A 17,819-nucleotide genomic window follows, 5' to 3' on the forward strand; every position below is an offset into this window, starting at 1 on the left:
ATAGACATCTGCCGTTATTGCTTGACCAGATCGGAGAAAACTATAGTTACAATTTCATACTTTAACCCCTAATACTTATAATGGATGTCTGTCTACGAATAACTAAAATTATATCTGCATTCACTAAATTTCTAGGAGCTAGATCTGTTTAAAAAAATTGTGAATTGTGTTTTGAAGTCGTGTGGTGCTGTCCCAGTGTCGTCTTTAAGAACCAAATGTTTAGTTTTACGAAGACAGCATACGAAAAGTTCGATTATTTAGTTAATTAAGACTGTTTTGTAATACTATAGACTTATAACATTCAACTTATCTATTATCTAATTAAAACGACAGCCTCGGCGGCCTACGGTTTGCACTATGGGTGCTGAATGTGGAAGGCCTGGGTTCGATTTCCGGTAAACCAACCATTGAAGACTTATATAAACATAAGTATACAATATATACGCCATTTAGGTCTGAAAAAAATTGTTTCATTTCCAATGTGTAACAATCGCGAAAACCTAACAACTCGCTATTACAATTAAGATTTTAGATGGCGATAATGATGCATTTTTTGTTATTATAACTAACTACCACCAGTAGTTACAGTAACCTTGACTTCTTAGAAGCATCTGAAATGTTAACCACTGTTATAAATTATGATTTTTTACAAATTGCTCATATAAAGGCTTTTATGCTAATTTTCTGTGTATAAAAAACGAAAAATAGAGCTAATAACTTTGTTGATGTCAATGATTTAAATAGCAAACTAATATTTTATTCTGATCGCCTTATTTAGTTTATAATGAAAACGAACGTCAATGTTTACATTTTAAAAATATTGATCCAAAGTAAAATAATTAATTTTTGACATATTTATTACAAACCTGTATTTAGAATGCTAAATTTTATTACGAATAGTTTTATTATTATTAAAGTTTTCCATATTTGTTAAAATAATTTTGTCGCCTTTGCACTCCAGATACATCTGCGTTGTTTAAAACATCTTCCTGGTGAATTAGACTTTTTGTATATAGGCCGATATTCTATGTAAAGAAAACAGGAAACCTTTTTGTAACCAATTAATTATCTACCCATACGTAATAACAATGGTATGGTGTTATATAATTATTAAGTAAATACAACAACGGCGAAAGATAGATGTTTACAAAATTAAATAGATGTATAAGTTGTAAAACAAATTCTGAAAAAAAAATACTTTCCCTCCTCCTCCTTAAATGGAGGGTATTAAGTACCCAGTTTTAAGAGTAAATAGGCATTGTTTATGTGTGCATGCTACCTCATCATCACTTTCCATCAGGTGAGATGCACGTCAAATGCGCACTTTTTTTTTAATTAAGAGAATAAATTTCTTAAGCAAGCTTATGAAAATTGTGTATTATGTACCCTACATTAATATATATACCCGTGCAAGGAAGTACTGCCACCACACCTATTTCTGTCGCCAAGAAGTACGTCCCGTCGAGTACCTATCTACTCTACTTAATTAAATTTGTGTAAAAAAATATATTATCAAACATTGACTTACAAATAAATGGACGACGGGTCTAATACAAAAACCACGAAAAAAATGTCCCAAGTCAACCTATTTAAACGTAGTGACATGTAAAGGAATATGAAAAAGCTAAATCGTTGAATTTAAGTTGTAATGTCATCGCAGTACTGTCTAATTCTGCTTGCTTCGCTGTCAGTCGAACAAACGAAGACTAAAGCGTGAATGACGCTCTGTATATGATTTTAACGACCTATAAGTTCGGACACTTTTTAGCGCGGACCCGACGTCCATATAATTGTAAGTCAATGTTATCAAAGTAAATTCTTTTTAAAACCATTGCGTAATTATGTCAGCGATGTTGTAGTGAAATTAAATGTATATGGTGCAGTGGATAGCAAATGTTGTGTACGTCTATAATTGTCATATATGTCCTAGCCTTATGTCTAATTCTTTTATTGTCATATATACATATAATGTTGATGTAATAAATAAATAAAATATAATAATAAATAAATAAATAATACATCATAAAACGGAAATTTAATGTAGGTACATACATATACTACCTATTTACGACATGCAGTAACTGCTTAAAGTTCGATTTTAGCAGTTCGAGTCATTCCATTGGTTTCGTAAAATTAAATATGGCATTTCTGCTTAATCGGTACTTAATTACACCACATAAGTGATTAAACTTTACAAAGCGCATTGCTGTAATGACCTTAATTCTTACATATATTACGTAAAACAACCAATAAATCTTTTAAAAGCGCGCGAATCAGCGCCATCTTGAAAGTTTTACCGTTTTATGAAACCAGCAACGGCATTGTGTGATGCAGCCAATAAGTCGTTTGCAGTTTGCGTAATCGACATAGTAGTTAAATAAGCCTCTCATTCAAAATTGATAACTCGTGCAATCACAACAAAATAAGATATTAAAAACGTTACCATTTATGTTTTATAGGTTACATTTTGTGGTGTTACGTCAAAAAATCGTGAGTCGAGACGTGTTCGGAGTACAATCCGTATACAAAATCATGGGACGAGATGGCGAACGCCGAATATGGCAGTGGATCACCTTCGCCGTGTGTCACACATCTGGTAACAACCATCTTTTGGTTATCTTTGCACTTAACGGCGTTCAGTATTTGCAAACTTTAAATAATTATTTCATTAATAATTTTTTTTTTTAAAACAGCAGTTGTTCCACTGCTGGGCAAAGACGTCGCACTTTCTCCATTCATCTTCTCTACTATTACCATTAAAATCTTCCCATACTAAACATTATACAGTGTATTTTTTTAACTAGTACAGTATGAGTAAATCGGACTGTGCGATTTTATGAACAAAAAAAAATATAGAAGAATTTCAAAATAGAAATAGGTCTTGTAATGGGTCAAACGATGACGATGATGAATGAAAAAAAATGACGGACTTTACGACTGCAGGAAGTCTAAAACGGAATATATCATGGTTACAGCAAATATCATTATAATGTTCTACACATTCGGTAAGTTGGACTATTTGCAGAAACCTTAGTACTTATAAAAGCTTGATCAGCAAATAATTGAGGTCGGCAAACTGAACCAGTTGGCACCTTTATGCAGATCTGAACCAGTAATATGTCACCAAATCCACCATTAACTATTTTGTGCAATATACGTACGTCACTGGCTTTAGAAACCATTAAATAGAGGGCTACCAGTGTTCCGTCACCCTGATACATGAACTTGAAAAGTCTCGTATGCATGCAGTGTCACCCTCACCCTACAAAACCTCATACTGCTCATATTACTTCTTGGCATCATAAATACGTAAGATGACAGAGCTTTTTTGGACAAACTCATTCACTGGAAGCTCTACTGCTACAAAATTATTATTAACGATTTCAATGAACAAAACGATAATGCAATTAGCATTTCATAATATACGATGCTCCTATTGCAGTTTCCACATCAATATCAAGAATATTAATGAAGTGGAATACAATCTGCAACAAAACAAGTGAATATAGCAACAATTAATTCAACATTTACATACGATTCAATTATCATGACCGATCGTGAAGCGTGATCATGTGATCATACATTATCATGTGTTCACACGTGCGCTTCCTCGATAATTACCTATGTTATTGCTATTTGTTGTTAATTAAAACCGATCGCATTATTTACGGATATCAAGCATTCCTTCAATGCAACCAATAATGAAAAACGTAACCATTTGAAGAAGAGATTTTCAAATGACGTAATATTTTAGGTAACAGCTGCATTGTGTGAGCGGTTGCATGACTCAACATTTACATTATTTGAAAGGAAACTGTAATACAAATAGTTCTATAATAAACTAATTCTATTCTATACTACACTACACGGGATACTTTCATAATGAGACACGTCTCTCCTACTCTAATATGTCCTCATTACAAAAACACCGGTGTCATAGATGCACTTGATATACTCGAGTGCATGTACCTATCCACTCTCGTCTCGGAAGCCGCCTACTCGATCGTAAAACTTTCTCACGTCCTACTTGGAGAACCAACCTGGGTCAACTCCTATATCCATGGTCAACATTGTTCAGTGTGTCGCATGTGCTCTTCTAATGCTATCAGATATTATTGTGATATGTTCTCTGGTTCTGTGGTCTCAGCTAACACCTCAATAAGAAAATGCCTTATGTGCGGACTGGACGATGGTTTATTATTGTCTGTTTTTAAACGACTTCAAAAAAAGGAAGAGGTTCTAAATTCGACTGTTTTTGTGTGTATGTAACACGATTCTTCGGCAATTGTGAACCGATTTTGATGATTCCTTTTTATGTTGGAAAGGGGTGCCTCAGCATTAGTCCCATTTAAATTTGAAGAAAATATTCCACCTTTAAGGGTCCCACACTAGGGAGTGAATCCGGTTTCGCGCACTTCCCGGTAACCGATTTCAATAAAACTGCAAATAAATGTAATTTCATGGACTTTTGAGGTCGATTTTTTTAAATAAAAAGTTACAATAATGTTTATAAAATGGTAGATGTAAATTTTAAATTAAAACATCTAGAAGGACACACTCTTCTCGCCTCATAATGTTAACCAATCATTTTTATTTTATTTAAGAATTTGTATCCAGTATTGTGAACCGATGGAAAAAAAACTTGCTTCCAAGTATCCCGTGTGTTATTAATTTTAATCACTCGACATACATGAATTAGGATGGATTCAATATTATTACAAATAAATTAAAATTTAAAATCCCCTAATACAAAACAGTGCAGGTACTACAAAAACTCAAGTAAGCTAACAACTTATCAACGCCAAGTTAATAGGCCCAATCACGATAGTTCTACTTTAGGTAATCTACAGAATGTCCTAGCTGCAGCATCAGATCAAAGTTACCATGCTATTTAAATGTCATCGAATTTCCATACTACTAATACCAAATTTCAAGTCGATGGGACAAGTGGAAGTAAATACATATTCATCTTACCCCTGTGCTAACTGGGAAAAGTGCTAATGATCTTTAAACATCTGAAGAAAATAAAAACAACAAACATAAGAATCATCACGATTAAATTATCGTTTCAAATTCAAATTCAAATTCAAAATAATCTTTATTTCATAGGTAAGCATTATTACACTTGAAATCGTCACAATGGTTAAACTCTACCGCTCATTCGTAAGGCAGATACCCCTGAGAAGAATGAGCAAGAAACTCTAGGGGTTGCTCTTTGTAAATAACATTTACAATATTTTTTTTGTTTTATTTGAAACATCACAGATCGAGACTACCTCCATGAGCTAAACGGGTTACTACCACGGATTTTTGTCATCCAAGTACGCAGAAGTTGTATAATAACCTTTAGTATAAAGTTTTTGTTCCACTATAGTTTTAAACCTCGTGAATGGTAAATTTTGTATATCAAACGGAATCTTGTTATAGAAGCGTATACATTGCCCCTTAAATGATTTTTTCACTTTGTGAAGACGACTATTAAGAAAAGCTAGTTTATTTCTACTCCTAGTATTAATGTTATGTCTGTCACTATTTTTCATAAATAAATTACTATTCCTTTTAACATAAATTACATTTTCATAAATGTACTGTGAGGCTAGTGTAAGAATGTTAATTTCCTTAAACTTATCTCTCAAAGATACTTTGGGGCCAAGATTGTAAATTGCCCTAACTGCACGTTTCTGCAGGACAAAGATTCTATTGATATCGGCGGCATTACCCCAAAGCAAAATACCATATGTCATTAGACTGTGAAAGTAGCTGAAGTAAACCAATCTAGCGGTTTCGACGTCTGAAAGTTTCCTTATTTTTTTAATCGCGTACATTGCAGAGCCGAGCCGTTTTGATAACTTACTTATATGGGGACCCCATTGCAATTTAGCATCTAACGTTATACCTAGAAATACAACTGTATCCACAAGATTCAATTTTTCGTTTCTAACTACAATGTTTGTAACCGTCTCTCTAACATTGGGTAATGTAAATTTCACACAATTTGTTTTTTTCTCATTAAGAAGTAGGTTATTAACAGCAAACCAATCAACTACTTTAGATATAGCATTGTTCACATCGTCGTAGGAACATTGGTGCCTTTTAACTTTAAATAATAAGGAAGTATCATCAGCAAACAATACTATCTCATGTTAGTTTTAGAGCTACGATGCCACAGACATACAGATAAATTCTTTAAACTTATGACTCGCCGTCCCTTGCGTCGGGGGTTAAAAAGTTATGTTATTGAAATTTGTGAAATATCTCCACTACTTTCGTTAAGATTATTAATACAAAGATCGAAGACCTTGAATTTTTTTTCGTTCCGGCGGGACTTGAACCCACGACCATGCTGCACCGTAGCATTGCTCTAACCAACTGAGCCACAGGTCAAGTTACCAAGCTGTCGAAATTCTCCCATGTGTTTTTGTGTGACTAGCGACATCTAGTGAGAGATTTTTCAAAAATTATTCTTCATGTTCGATTTGTAAACAGAGTATTCGTTAAAAAGACCGAAATGTTAAAGACTCACCTGGCAGCCAGTGTCGACGTCGGCGTAGTAGCCCGCAGGTCGGCCGTGACAGGCGAAGCGCGTCAAAGGCACTGTCGTTCTTAATGCGCTGTCCTATAACAAATAAAGAGAAAGGTCGATAATTGTTTATTCCATAACGTTAACTTAGCTATTATTTATTATTATTACACACGAAATAGGTCACGTAGAAAAAATGAATGTTGGTTGATTGACAGCAGAAAGAACAATACCCATTTTGGACTCACAAATATTTTAGTCGCGACCGGATGAAACTTTATATCCATCTAAATATAACTTGAAAAATAATTTTATTAATAAAACTTAGAAATAAGTTGCGGAAAAAAGGTGTGCATTTTAATAATAAGTGCAATTTACCTGAAAAGGAATTTTAATATTTGTTTTTGAACGCAACACGACTTACATTTTGACATATTACTTTTAAGTCTCGTTTACACTTGCCATGACATCTTCAACGTTGAGATAATTACAAAGTTACAATTATTGTAACACTTTTAGGTAATGATCTTATCAGAAAATTCAAGAAGAAATTGTTGTTGTTTGTGTGAAAAAGTCTTATCTTTTTTGCACCATTTTAACACGTTTATCGTAATGAATCTAATAAGTGTTACTTTTAATGTGAACTCAATCATACTTATCTCAGAATAATATTTAACTCTGTACTTCAAAGTAACATAGTATTAACGTTAATTATTAACATAACCTAAAATTTCAATTTTAAATTTTAATTTTAATTGTGATTTTATTTTAATTTATTACATTTATAAATATTGAATTGTAAATTAACAAGATTTCTGTAAAACTCACAAGTGGACTTATGTTGTCTTAAATAAAAAAATATTATTATTATTATTAAAAGAACGAAGAAAGCAATATTTGCTTTCAAAATGAAATTTAAATATGTAAAAAATCTTTAAACCTATTTTCTGAAAGTAATCATTTCACAGATATGTTACCACGAAAAGTAAGTACGTAGTACTCAAATATTCAAGAAAGAACGACGAGTACTGTAACGAACTAGAGAACATCAAATGAGTAAATTTTAGAAGTAGACGTACCTAAGCGATTAGAGACGTGATTAGTCGATTTGTAATGTGCAGTGGTACACAATCAAATTAGCTAATGTTTCACATCCATCTCGTGGTCTGGCCGACGACCGCACTTACGTAATTAATGTAAGGTAACGCTTGTAAGGTTTTCAAAATCGTATATCAACTACAATGGTCTCGATTTGAAATACAAAAAGTTGGTGAGGAAATGTGCAATAATAAATAAATAGTCTGGCTAAGATTGAGGAAATTACTTAATTAAGTAACGTTGAAATACCACAAGATACGTGTGTGGAGCAACTTCAGGAAAATCAATTTCAAATTTGTATTTTTCTTTCCATTTTGTCATTATTCAAAATTTAGATATTATTAACATTATTTGACTAACAAAACAATACAAATTAACAAAAAAAGTATATACGTTGCCCATTAAAAAATATACTCACGTCTATTAAGTTATAATTTTATTCTTCAGTTTTGTTCCAAACAAAAAAAAAGCGATAAGTATATTTTTTAATTATTCTAGTCGCCTGATAATTATTATATTTATTTGAATATCTCTAATTGAGTTATAAATTTGGAAAAAATATGTTAAAAGTTTTTCATTGAAAAAAAATTAAGTACTTTTATATTTTTTGCGGACAAAAATGTAGATAATAACGCGCTGTCACAGATAAGTGGTTAATAATTGATATTTTCAAATTATAATTTCGACTGTTTAAAGGTAAAACAACATAAGTGACATTCCATAAATCCACAAAAAAATCCAAATTATGTACCTGCTGTAAGAAAATTCCCCATCTTTCTGCAAACAAAACCACTAATTGAGTTTATAGCTTTTTGTTATTGAGTTACACCTGCAGAAAGATAGCGATTTTCTTACCAAAGCTATATAAAGATTTTTGTAGAAAATGTCACTTATGTGGTTTTACCTTTAAACAGACGCTTTATATTAGACAAAAATATGATTAATTATAAAATATAATTATTTACTGTAATAACAATACAATGTATCCTAGTTTATTACGCTATACTTGTGAAAAAAGCAATATTATTAATATGAAAATTATGCCACGTCCAGAATCCTGAAGTTAAAAAGCCGACAAAATAATTTAAAATTTTGTGCTCGCGATGTTCGAACTGAAAACTATGTTTTTACCAATCCAAGACAAACCATTTCCTGCAGGATAGGCTAGATATGCAAAGAGTTCATATATAACATGACTTCCATCGTGTTGCCTTTAGAAATATATGTAAACGATTGAGTACACTAAACCAAACCACGTTAACAATATCAACTATGGCACAAAAAGTTGATGAAGTAGTTAGCCTATTAGACAAATGGTTTACTGCTAACGGTATACTACTCAATAAAGAGAAAACAACTGTTATGTAATGTTGCTCGGGAAAACAACGTACGCTAGATTTTAAACCAAATACAAAATTTTTAGGCTATGCTGTTGATAATACTTTGAGTCATCAAACTCATATCAATAATGTGTGTAATAAAATAGAAGGTGGAAATTATGCACTTCTTATATTAAAGCCATTAATCGATAAAAATACATTGTTGACTGTGTATTATGCGTACATTCATTCGATAATAAATTACGCTGTGCATTGACTTACAATTATTTGGACGTCGGGTCCGCGCTAAAAAGTGTCCGAACTTATAGGGCGTTAAAATCGTATACAGAGCGTCATTCACGCTTTAGTCTTCGTTTGTTTCTTCTGACAGCGAAGCAAGCGAAATTAGACAGTACTGCGATGACATTACAATTTAAATTCAACGTTTTAGCTTTTTCATATTCCTTTACATATCACTACGTTTAAATAGGTTGACTTGGGACATTTTTTTCGTGGTTTTTGTATTAGACCCGTCGTCCATTTATTTGTAAGTCAATGACGCTGTGACAATTTGGGGCAACGGCGCCGATGTAAAACGCGTTCTGGTGCTACAGAAAAGATCGATTAGAATAATCAGTGGTATCCAAAGAAGAATATCCGCAAAAATCTTTTTTGTTAAATTGGGGGTCATGACAGTAATATCATTGTTTATTTTTAATTCCTTGAAGGAAGTACATAAAAAGAAGAATAACTTAAGAAGAACCAGAGACACACACACTTACAATACTAGAAACAAAAACAAACCGATAGTACCAAAAACGAGATTGAAAAGAACTGCTAAGCAAGGTTACTGTCTAAAGATAAAATTATACAATGAACTACCACCGACTATATCCGAATTGCCCGAATTAGAATTCAAAACAAAGATGAAAAAATTTTTAATTGAAAATCCACTCTATAAAGTTGACGAATATTTTGACCTTATGCATTAAAAAAAATGCTCATAATTTTATAACATTTAATGTGTCTATTAATGATTTATTACTTATGAGATTTATTTCATAACAATATAGTATTATTAAATAATAATTAAATTTATGTGTATATTGTGCAAATCTTTGAATTTAGTTCTAGTAGTATGTTGAGTGTGTGCGTTAGTTATAGGTAATATTAAATGTTAGTAGTAAATGACTTTGATAAGATATTTTGTACTATTGACGTGCTAAATGTTACGAGCTTTGTGACGTGACAAATAAAGAATTTGAATTTGAAATTGACTACATTACTAACCACCTCCGTGGTCGAGTGGCTTGCGCACCGGCTTTCATGGTGTCGCCATTTCTGAAGTCCCGGCTTCGATCCCCAGTCGGGTCAATATAGCAAACTATTTTTTAATCGGAATCGGAGCAACGCTAGTGATGTTTTCGCGATTATTACAAACAGGAAGTGAAACTATTTTTCCAGATTCAAATCGCGTATATTTGTTTTTTTAAACAAACCAACCTTTCGGGCCGTTTACAGACCTGTAAATGGTCACGGTTGACAAAGAATATACGTGATTTAAATGCGGAAAAATTGTTTCATTCCTTATTTATATAATTTGTAGTCTGTAGTGAGTGTCCATGGCACCCGTGACACAGGGTTTCCCCAATGCGGAGCCAGTAGAGTGCGTGCGTTAAAAAATATTAACATTATTCTAAGAAAAAGAAACTTTAGGTGGCGGTATCTCGAAAGAGTTTCGCCGAGTTTCCTTGTCATAGTAAAATACTACCTATTGAATAACGATTGTTTTACTTATAAAAATGACCATGTTCCATATCGTTTCATTTACACGAATTAACATGGTTGGTCAGCCCGATTGAGATCGAGTTATGAGAGAGTAAAGAGAAATAAGCAGTACATCCTAGCAATAAAAGCAATAAGTCCTTTTTCCTTGACATGGTCGCATTCCAGAACAATTCTGCTCCATCGGTGATCAACCCTACCACCGACTTGTTCGAGCCGCTGCCGCATAAGCTTACTGATTTTGCGATCTATGTCGGTCACTTTAGTTCTCTGACGTATGACCTCGTTAGGGATTCGGCCCATCAGAGAAACCCCGAGCATAACTCGCTCCATCGCAAGCTGAGCGACTTTGAATTTGTGGAGTTTTGTATTATTGAAGCAAGATTTGGAACGGCTCATTCTACTTGTTACTAGAGGAAGAACGTCAATAGCTGCGATACTGTCTTGCGAATTACTGTAGTTACTATCGAACTAACGAACTAATAATTATTATGTAAATCTTGTGTTTGTTGAAATAAACTATTTATTTATCTAAATTCAAACGCATAACAAACAGAAGTACAAGCTAATGATGACGATCTATCATTTGTGTCAGTGCTCAGAGTCAATTGCGAAATGAAACGTGTAAAGTTGTCAAATGTGTAAACAGTAATGATACGAGAGATCGCATATCATTAGTAATGAATATTTGTCGTAATGTTGTAAGGAATAGTTCATGGTCTTTACAAAATACAATTTCATTGTCTTTTCTAGAAAACGTGTCACGATATCTATTTTTTTGCTTCAAGGTGATAACTTGAGAAATAATCCCATTTCGTAATCTCATTGATTTTGTCAAATAAGTCGTTTATAGCTCGTTGTTTCGCATGGTTTGAATTTAAGAGACTTAAGCGGTCTCCACATTCTACATACACGATACTTTGTTTATAATACAAAGTAAGAGAATGAACAAGTCGTGCGCGTGGCGGTAAGCGGCACACCTGTCCAAAACAGTTGCAGCATGGCAACATCTGAGGGGCACTGCCACTGTGCCCGTCACCCTGAGACATAAGTTGACAAGTCCCAAGGAAGAACTTTGTCACAAGGAGCTCCACCGCTACTAAAACTACTTTACAACTAGACTTGCCGAATACGAGAGTGCTAAGGGAATATTATTCATCTATGTTCATGTTGTTTCGTGTATATTCTTCTTTTATATTTGTAAATGTCAAATAGATCAAAGGATTCTCGGTCTCCACATTGTGGTGCGTTAAAGGAGAATGTAGAGGCCCAGTTTTGCGCCTCGATAAATATTCTTGCCGAAACTCGCTTTGGCGACTGCTCATTTTACTTTATTCGAGGAAAACAAACAGTCATAAAACGGGTTGGTGATAAAAAACATCGATTAGAACAAATTTTACCTAGACTTCCACAAACGTAAACAAGATTTTAGCAAGCTAGTACGGTGTCAGCAGTTACAATTAACAATTTGTCAAAATTTACTGCATAATAGAATAACATCCTGAGCATTATATGTAGTAACTATAATTACGGTGGTACATTATTAACATATTTTTTGGAACACTCGTTTGTTTAGAAACACCATACATGCGTGCGATGTATTCTCAAAATTTAAATTATAGTTTTTTTTGCTTTTTGTATGCGCCTAAATTCAAAAATGTGATACCTATACAAAAATATATACATTTTTTAAATAAAAAGTAACCATAGGAAATATATGCGGTTTAATTTGTAGGAATAAACATAATTGGTACTAATTTGTCATTTTCTACCTCAAGTAGGTACGTTATCGTAGTTAACATACCCAACAACCGTGTTATCTATAAAATTTTATTTGGTTATTGCATTTTATTAGTTATAAAAAGAAGATTAAAAGCATCCACTTTCGTAGCTAGATACAAAAAGAGAAAAAAGTAAGCCTTTTTCGTAACTGGTTATGGAAAGAACAAATTTGCATCCGTTTTCGTAACTGGAGTTTTGAATACGGATTAAATATTCCTTTTTAATAACTGGTTACGAAACAGTGAAGGAAAAATCTTCTTTCGTAACTAGTTATGAAAAACAGTTACGAAGATGGATCAAAGGATTTCTTTAACCACAACTGAGTTTGATTGAAGTAAAGTTTCAAGTGAATATTTACGAACTTATTCCGAGCTTGCGTCAAACGACTGCCATTCCCTTTTTTATTACGAAGCTATCTGCCATGTGTCTATCTCGTTGCGATTTATTATCAAAGCAACGCCTTAACATCACTGATTCAAAAATTCTATCTGTTATAAGACAGATACGCTTTAGCACAATAAGTCCTCGATTAAGTCTTGTTTCATAACGATTAATGGAGCAACTATTATCACATAATTGAAATAAAATATAGATTACTTTAATGGCGCAATAAAATACCTTTGAATTGTGGATTGACTACGTGTCCTTAATCTCTGAAACTAGAAGTAGACTCTTCCCAAAAATGGCTAGCTTAACCATTTGCAAGCTTTGATAATTCACAATGGCTCGCTAACCAATGTGCTATATATCAACATTCTGCTTAAATTGAGCAATAATGAATCGTCTACGTCAATATCGGGTTTAAAATAGATTTTACATAAGTCAATGTCGGTGAGTCAAAATATCTAACTAGATTGGTTATTGCTACAGAATGCTTGCTAGGATAAATTAAGTTTGTTAACAATGTTGCAGATATGTGTACATAGATAGAAAATGTTAAAGCAATAATAAAAATAAACAATAGCTTCTTGAGTACAATGACCCATTGATGTTGGTCCAAGGTAATCTAACATTAAACTCATCTTTCATTGTTATCTCTGGTATGATCGATAAATAGACTTTACGATTGTTTTTGAATCACTAACAAGTTTTGTAAGATACGTTAACTCTAACTACTCCCGTCGGTCTCTCACTGCTGCGAGCCCTGACACCTTTTTATACGGACTCGTTCGTTCTGTCACTTGACAGTCGTGTGTTAAGGGGGAGCAGAGGAAAAATTCCTAATCTTCGATTTGATTTTAGATGGGTATATCCACTTTAAAGTTAAAAATAAAATATTGTATGAGTAGCTACACGATATATTCAAGCATAGACACTAATCAGAAACATAAAACAATAAAGTTTCCTTGATAGATAAAAATCACGAACTGACCTCTAATTTTCACATTTTTTCGATTCATCCTCGAAATGCTACAGGTTATTAGGACAAAAATTAGATAATTAATTATATTTATGCATGATCGAGAATTGTCACTACGGATTTTTTTTTAATCCCTTTACTTTTAGAGTTATTCCGCTAAAACGAATTTGGTACTTTTAATGCGCAAAATTCAACATCTCCTGTCGCATGTCACGCGAACTTCAGGCATAAATTTGTTTCACAAATTTGGGCGAAGCTAACGTCAAAACTTTTTTGGCATGCTCCCTTTTAAGCGACACGCCTGTCCATGACAGTTGCAGTGTCGCTCAGAGGTTCAAACCGGAATGAGACTGGCACTACGCCTGTCACCCTGACACATAAGTTGACAAGTCCCATGTGCCTGTAATATCACCAGTGTGCTGGTGACCCTACCCTTTTAAACCGGAACGCACTAACGCTCACGGTTCTTATAAGAGATATTTGAATGATATTTTCTCTCCCTTGTTCTGTAATAAATATGTTAGGGACACATTAACAGAGTGTACTTTGCTACTTTATTTCGAAAAAGGTATATGGTTCAATATCGGGAAATGAGTCGCACTTCTCCGCGTTTACCTCACACGCTTCAAAACCATTTCGCCCTAAAATCGATTTTTAATACGACCTTTACTATGTACTGCATATCTTAAAACCCAGATATATTTTCACGGTTCATGTGTGTCAATGTGTCAAACATTAATAACTACTTCAAATGTGAAGCAATAAGTTTAACTGCCTCCGTGGCCGAACGGTTACCATGCCGAACTGCCATGCAGAGGTCCTGGGTTCGATTCCCAGGCTGGGAGAAATATGTGTACACACATCAAAAAAAGTTTGCGATCAATAGCATAAGCTCCTATAATTCTTTAAATTTAACTTTATCAAGAAAAAATCTATGTTGTATGCTTTCTTTAAATAGGAATACCCTGTTTGAAATTAAAATATAAAACTATTTTTTATTATTTATTTTAAAAAATTGAGCCATTAATCATAATGTAATAGAGATAGAAATTTCATAGAAAGAAAAAGACTGTTTAATTAAACTTAAACAACAATTTATTATTAAAAGGTGTGAATTCAATATAAAATAACTCCTCCCCTGGCTCGAATACATGCGAAGATCCTCCTGGGCATGCTGAGGATCAAGTTATCCAGCATTTCCTGGGGTAACCTATCCCATTCTTCAATAGCGGCTTCCCTGAGCTCTGGAACTGTCTGGGGACGTGGCTCACGGTTCCATACTGCTCGTTTAAGAGCATCCCACGCGTGCTCTATTGGGTTTAAGTCGGGCGAGCCGGCAGGCCAGTCTAATCGTGTGATATCGTATTCTTGAAGAGCAGCATTGACTCGTTGAGCTCGATGTGCGGGCGCAATATCATCGACCAGTACAAATTGGTGCCCGTGGTTTACTCGGAATGGTCTGACGATATCATCAATAGCAACTGCTTTGTACATGTCTGCTGTCATGAAGCCCCGATACGGGATCAAAGGCGTTCTAGCTCCAATCATAATGCCACCCCAAAAGGACACCGATTTTTCGCCTTGCTGAACTGTTCCAGTGGCAGTTCTTTGTCTTTCACGGTCGCCTGGTCTTCTCCAGACACGGACACGTCGGTTATCTGGATGAGTGCTGATTCGGGATTCGTCAACGAAGAGACAGTTTTGCCAAATGTTTTCGTCCTCACCTTCTTCATTTTGCCGAAGTCTAGCCCACTGCAATCTTCGTTGTTGACGTTGCCGGGAATTGAGCGGAGCTCGCCAAGACCTCCGTGCTCGTAATCCAGTCTGGTGCAAGCAATTGCGAACGGTCTGCGTGCTAACTTCAAGCCCAGAGGCGGCCCTGACTTCTGCTTTTATTTTAGTGGCGTTGATTGTTGGATCACGGGCTGCCAGCAATCTAATATAGCGCTTTTGGGCAGCTGTCAAAACAGTTGGGCGACGTCTGCGGGGTCGGTCAGCTAAATTCCCCATTCCGTGATACCTCTGCAACGTAGCCACGACACAGGATTGGGATATAGCAAGTCTGCGTGCTATTACTCTCGTGGTGTATCCTTCTTCCCTCAAAGTTACTATTCTAGCTCGTAAAACCTCTGATAATCCTCTTGGCATTTTTTCAATCACAACTTTCCGCGAAAAATATCTTGAATCGCTTATAATTGACTAAATCAGATTTCTGAATGAGCGTAAGCTAGGACTGAAAGCCTTTTTATATGAAAAAACAATTGAACGGGGTCATTGTTTTATGTTCTAATTTATTTTTAAATAAAGAATCTAAAAAGAAGAAAAAATCATAATATAATCTACAGTAACAAAAAAGATTTCAGTTTTTCGAAGTGATCGCAAACTTTTTTTTATGTGTGTATGGCCTACATTTATTTCTCTCGTGAGTTTGGGTGTAATTTGTGGTTGTCTATGTGTGTGTCCATGGCACCCGCGACACAGGGTTTCCCTAGTGCGGGGCTATGTTGAGTGTGTGCGTTATTTAAAAAAAAAAAAAAAAAAAAAAAAGTTAATCTAAGACAAAACAACAGAAGACTTCGTGCTGTTGGTTGAAAGTAAAGTTGGTTCTGCTAAGTTGATATAATAATTAAAAATATAATTATTATTAACAATAAACAATTAAATTTCATTCTCTGTCTGTTCTATTCTATATAATGTAGTAAAATGCTTTTTACCCTTTTTGCTGCATGGTTGGTGCGTGTATCGTTTGTACAATTGGGGTGAGTGAGGTACTTTCTTAATATACTTAATTAGAAACTGCATACTGCGGTGTCTACAGCGACAATTATATTTTACTTGTACTTTACATTATATACAAGGTGAAGCCTGAAAACCAGCAATTCGCTGAGGCTGTTACCTTTTCTTCAACACAGATTTAGATTTTAAGCAACTATTTTAAGTTTTTATGTATCGTTGTAGTATGGAAGAATAAAGTCTTTTTATTTTTTAATTTTAATAAATTAATAATAAACAAATTGTGAAAGCGGAATGAATGATTGAGTGAACAAGGAGATCTACATTTCTCGAGGCAGAAGGATCTGCCTTCGGTCACCTTCACCTGTACAGCCAGATTTGCAGCTACCTGGTCACACTAATGTTTTGAACTTCGTACTCTTCGTCGTTTGCCCTCTATTTTGCTAGTGATGATAAACTTCTCACTATTGTCAGTACTTGTACTTACAATTCGGCTAAAGTATTGTAAGAAGTACGGATCAGGCAAACGGAAGATAATAGCTTATAATTTTCCAGCTGTAATTCGTTTAATACAGGTAATACGGGTTAAATACGGGAACTAGGTCCCCGATAGGTCACAGACCTGAAAAGTGTTACAAACGACGAAACGTTTAATACCCGACCAAAACTCCTTTTATGGGATAATGAATTCTACAGGGTCGATGATTTTCTTTTGAAACAATTGTAATTTTATTTTACTTGACTTGGTTTTATTTAGACAAGCAGTAGTTATACTGCTTTATTTTATATTTATTATTGTGTTTGCGTAGTGACGATCATATTATCCCTTAGCATTGTATTTTTAATAATTGTAATATTGTACATTGATAATATAAAACAAATGATTCTATTCTATTCTAAATGTGCAGCTCAGAGAATTCTTACTAGGCGATAGCAAATACCACATATCAAAAGCGTCATTGCCTGCCAAAAACCACAACTACTATAATATTAGTTACCATACTGTTATACATAGGTAATAAACCTATCTTCATTATTTTGTTGAATTGTTCAATAGCAAACACTGGAGTTGATAACAAGAGGCCAGCTTCATGTGGCCAACCAAACCCTGTCTGACACCGCATCTAAGCACACCGATTCCCCTCTTTTCACGTCAGGGATTAAAAAGCTATAACAATTTGAAGATTATAAATTACTCTTTCTACGGAAAACACTCTACAAC

At 34.2% G+C, this 17,819-nt stretch overlaps 1 protein-coding gene across 1 annotated transcript in view; it reads right to left on the minus strand.

Annotated features, from left to right (window-relative positions):
• The window catches only part of LOC113229401, an 89,600-nt gene that overhangs the window by 47,469 nt on the left and 24,312 nt on the right, over positions 1 to 17,819 (minus strand). Inside the window, exon 2 of the mRNA XM_026462972.1 lies at positions 6,524 to 6,616. Within this exon, the coding sequence (XP_026318757.1) occupies positions 6,524 to 6,616 (93 nt within the window). The remainder of the gene's footprint in view (positions 1 to 6,523; positions 6,617 to 17,819) is intronic.

Source organism: Hyposmocoma kahamanoa, unplaced genomic scaffold, assembly GCF_003589595.1.
Source record: "Hyposmocoma kahamanoa isolate Upper Pololo Valley unplaced genomic scaffold, ASM358959v1 62, whole genome shotgun sequence".
NCBI lineage: Eukaryota > Metazoa > Arthropoda > Insecta > Lepidoptera > Cosmopterigidae > Hyposmocoma > Hyposmocoma kahamanoa.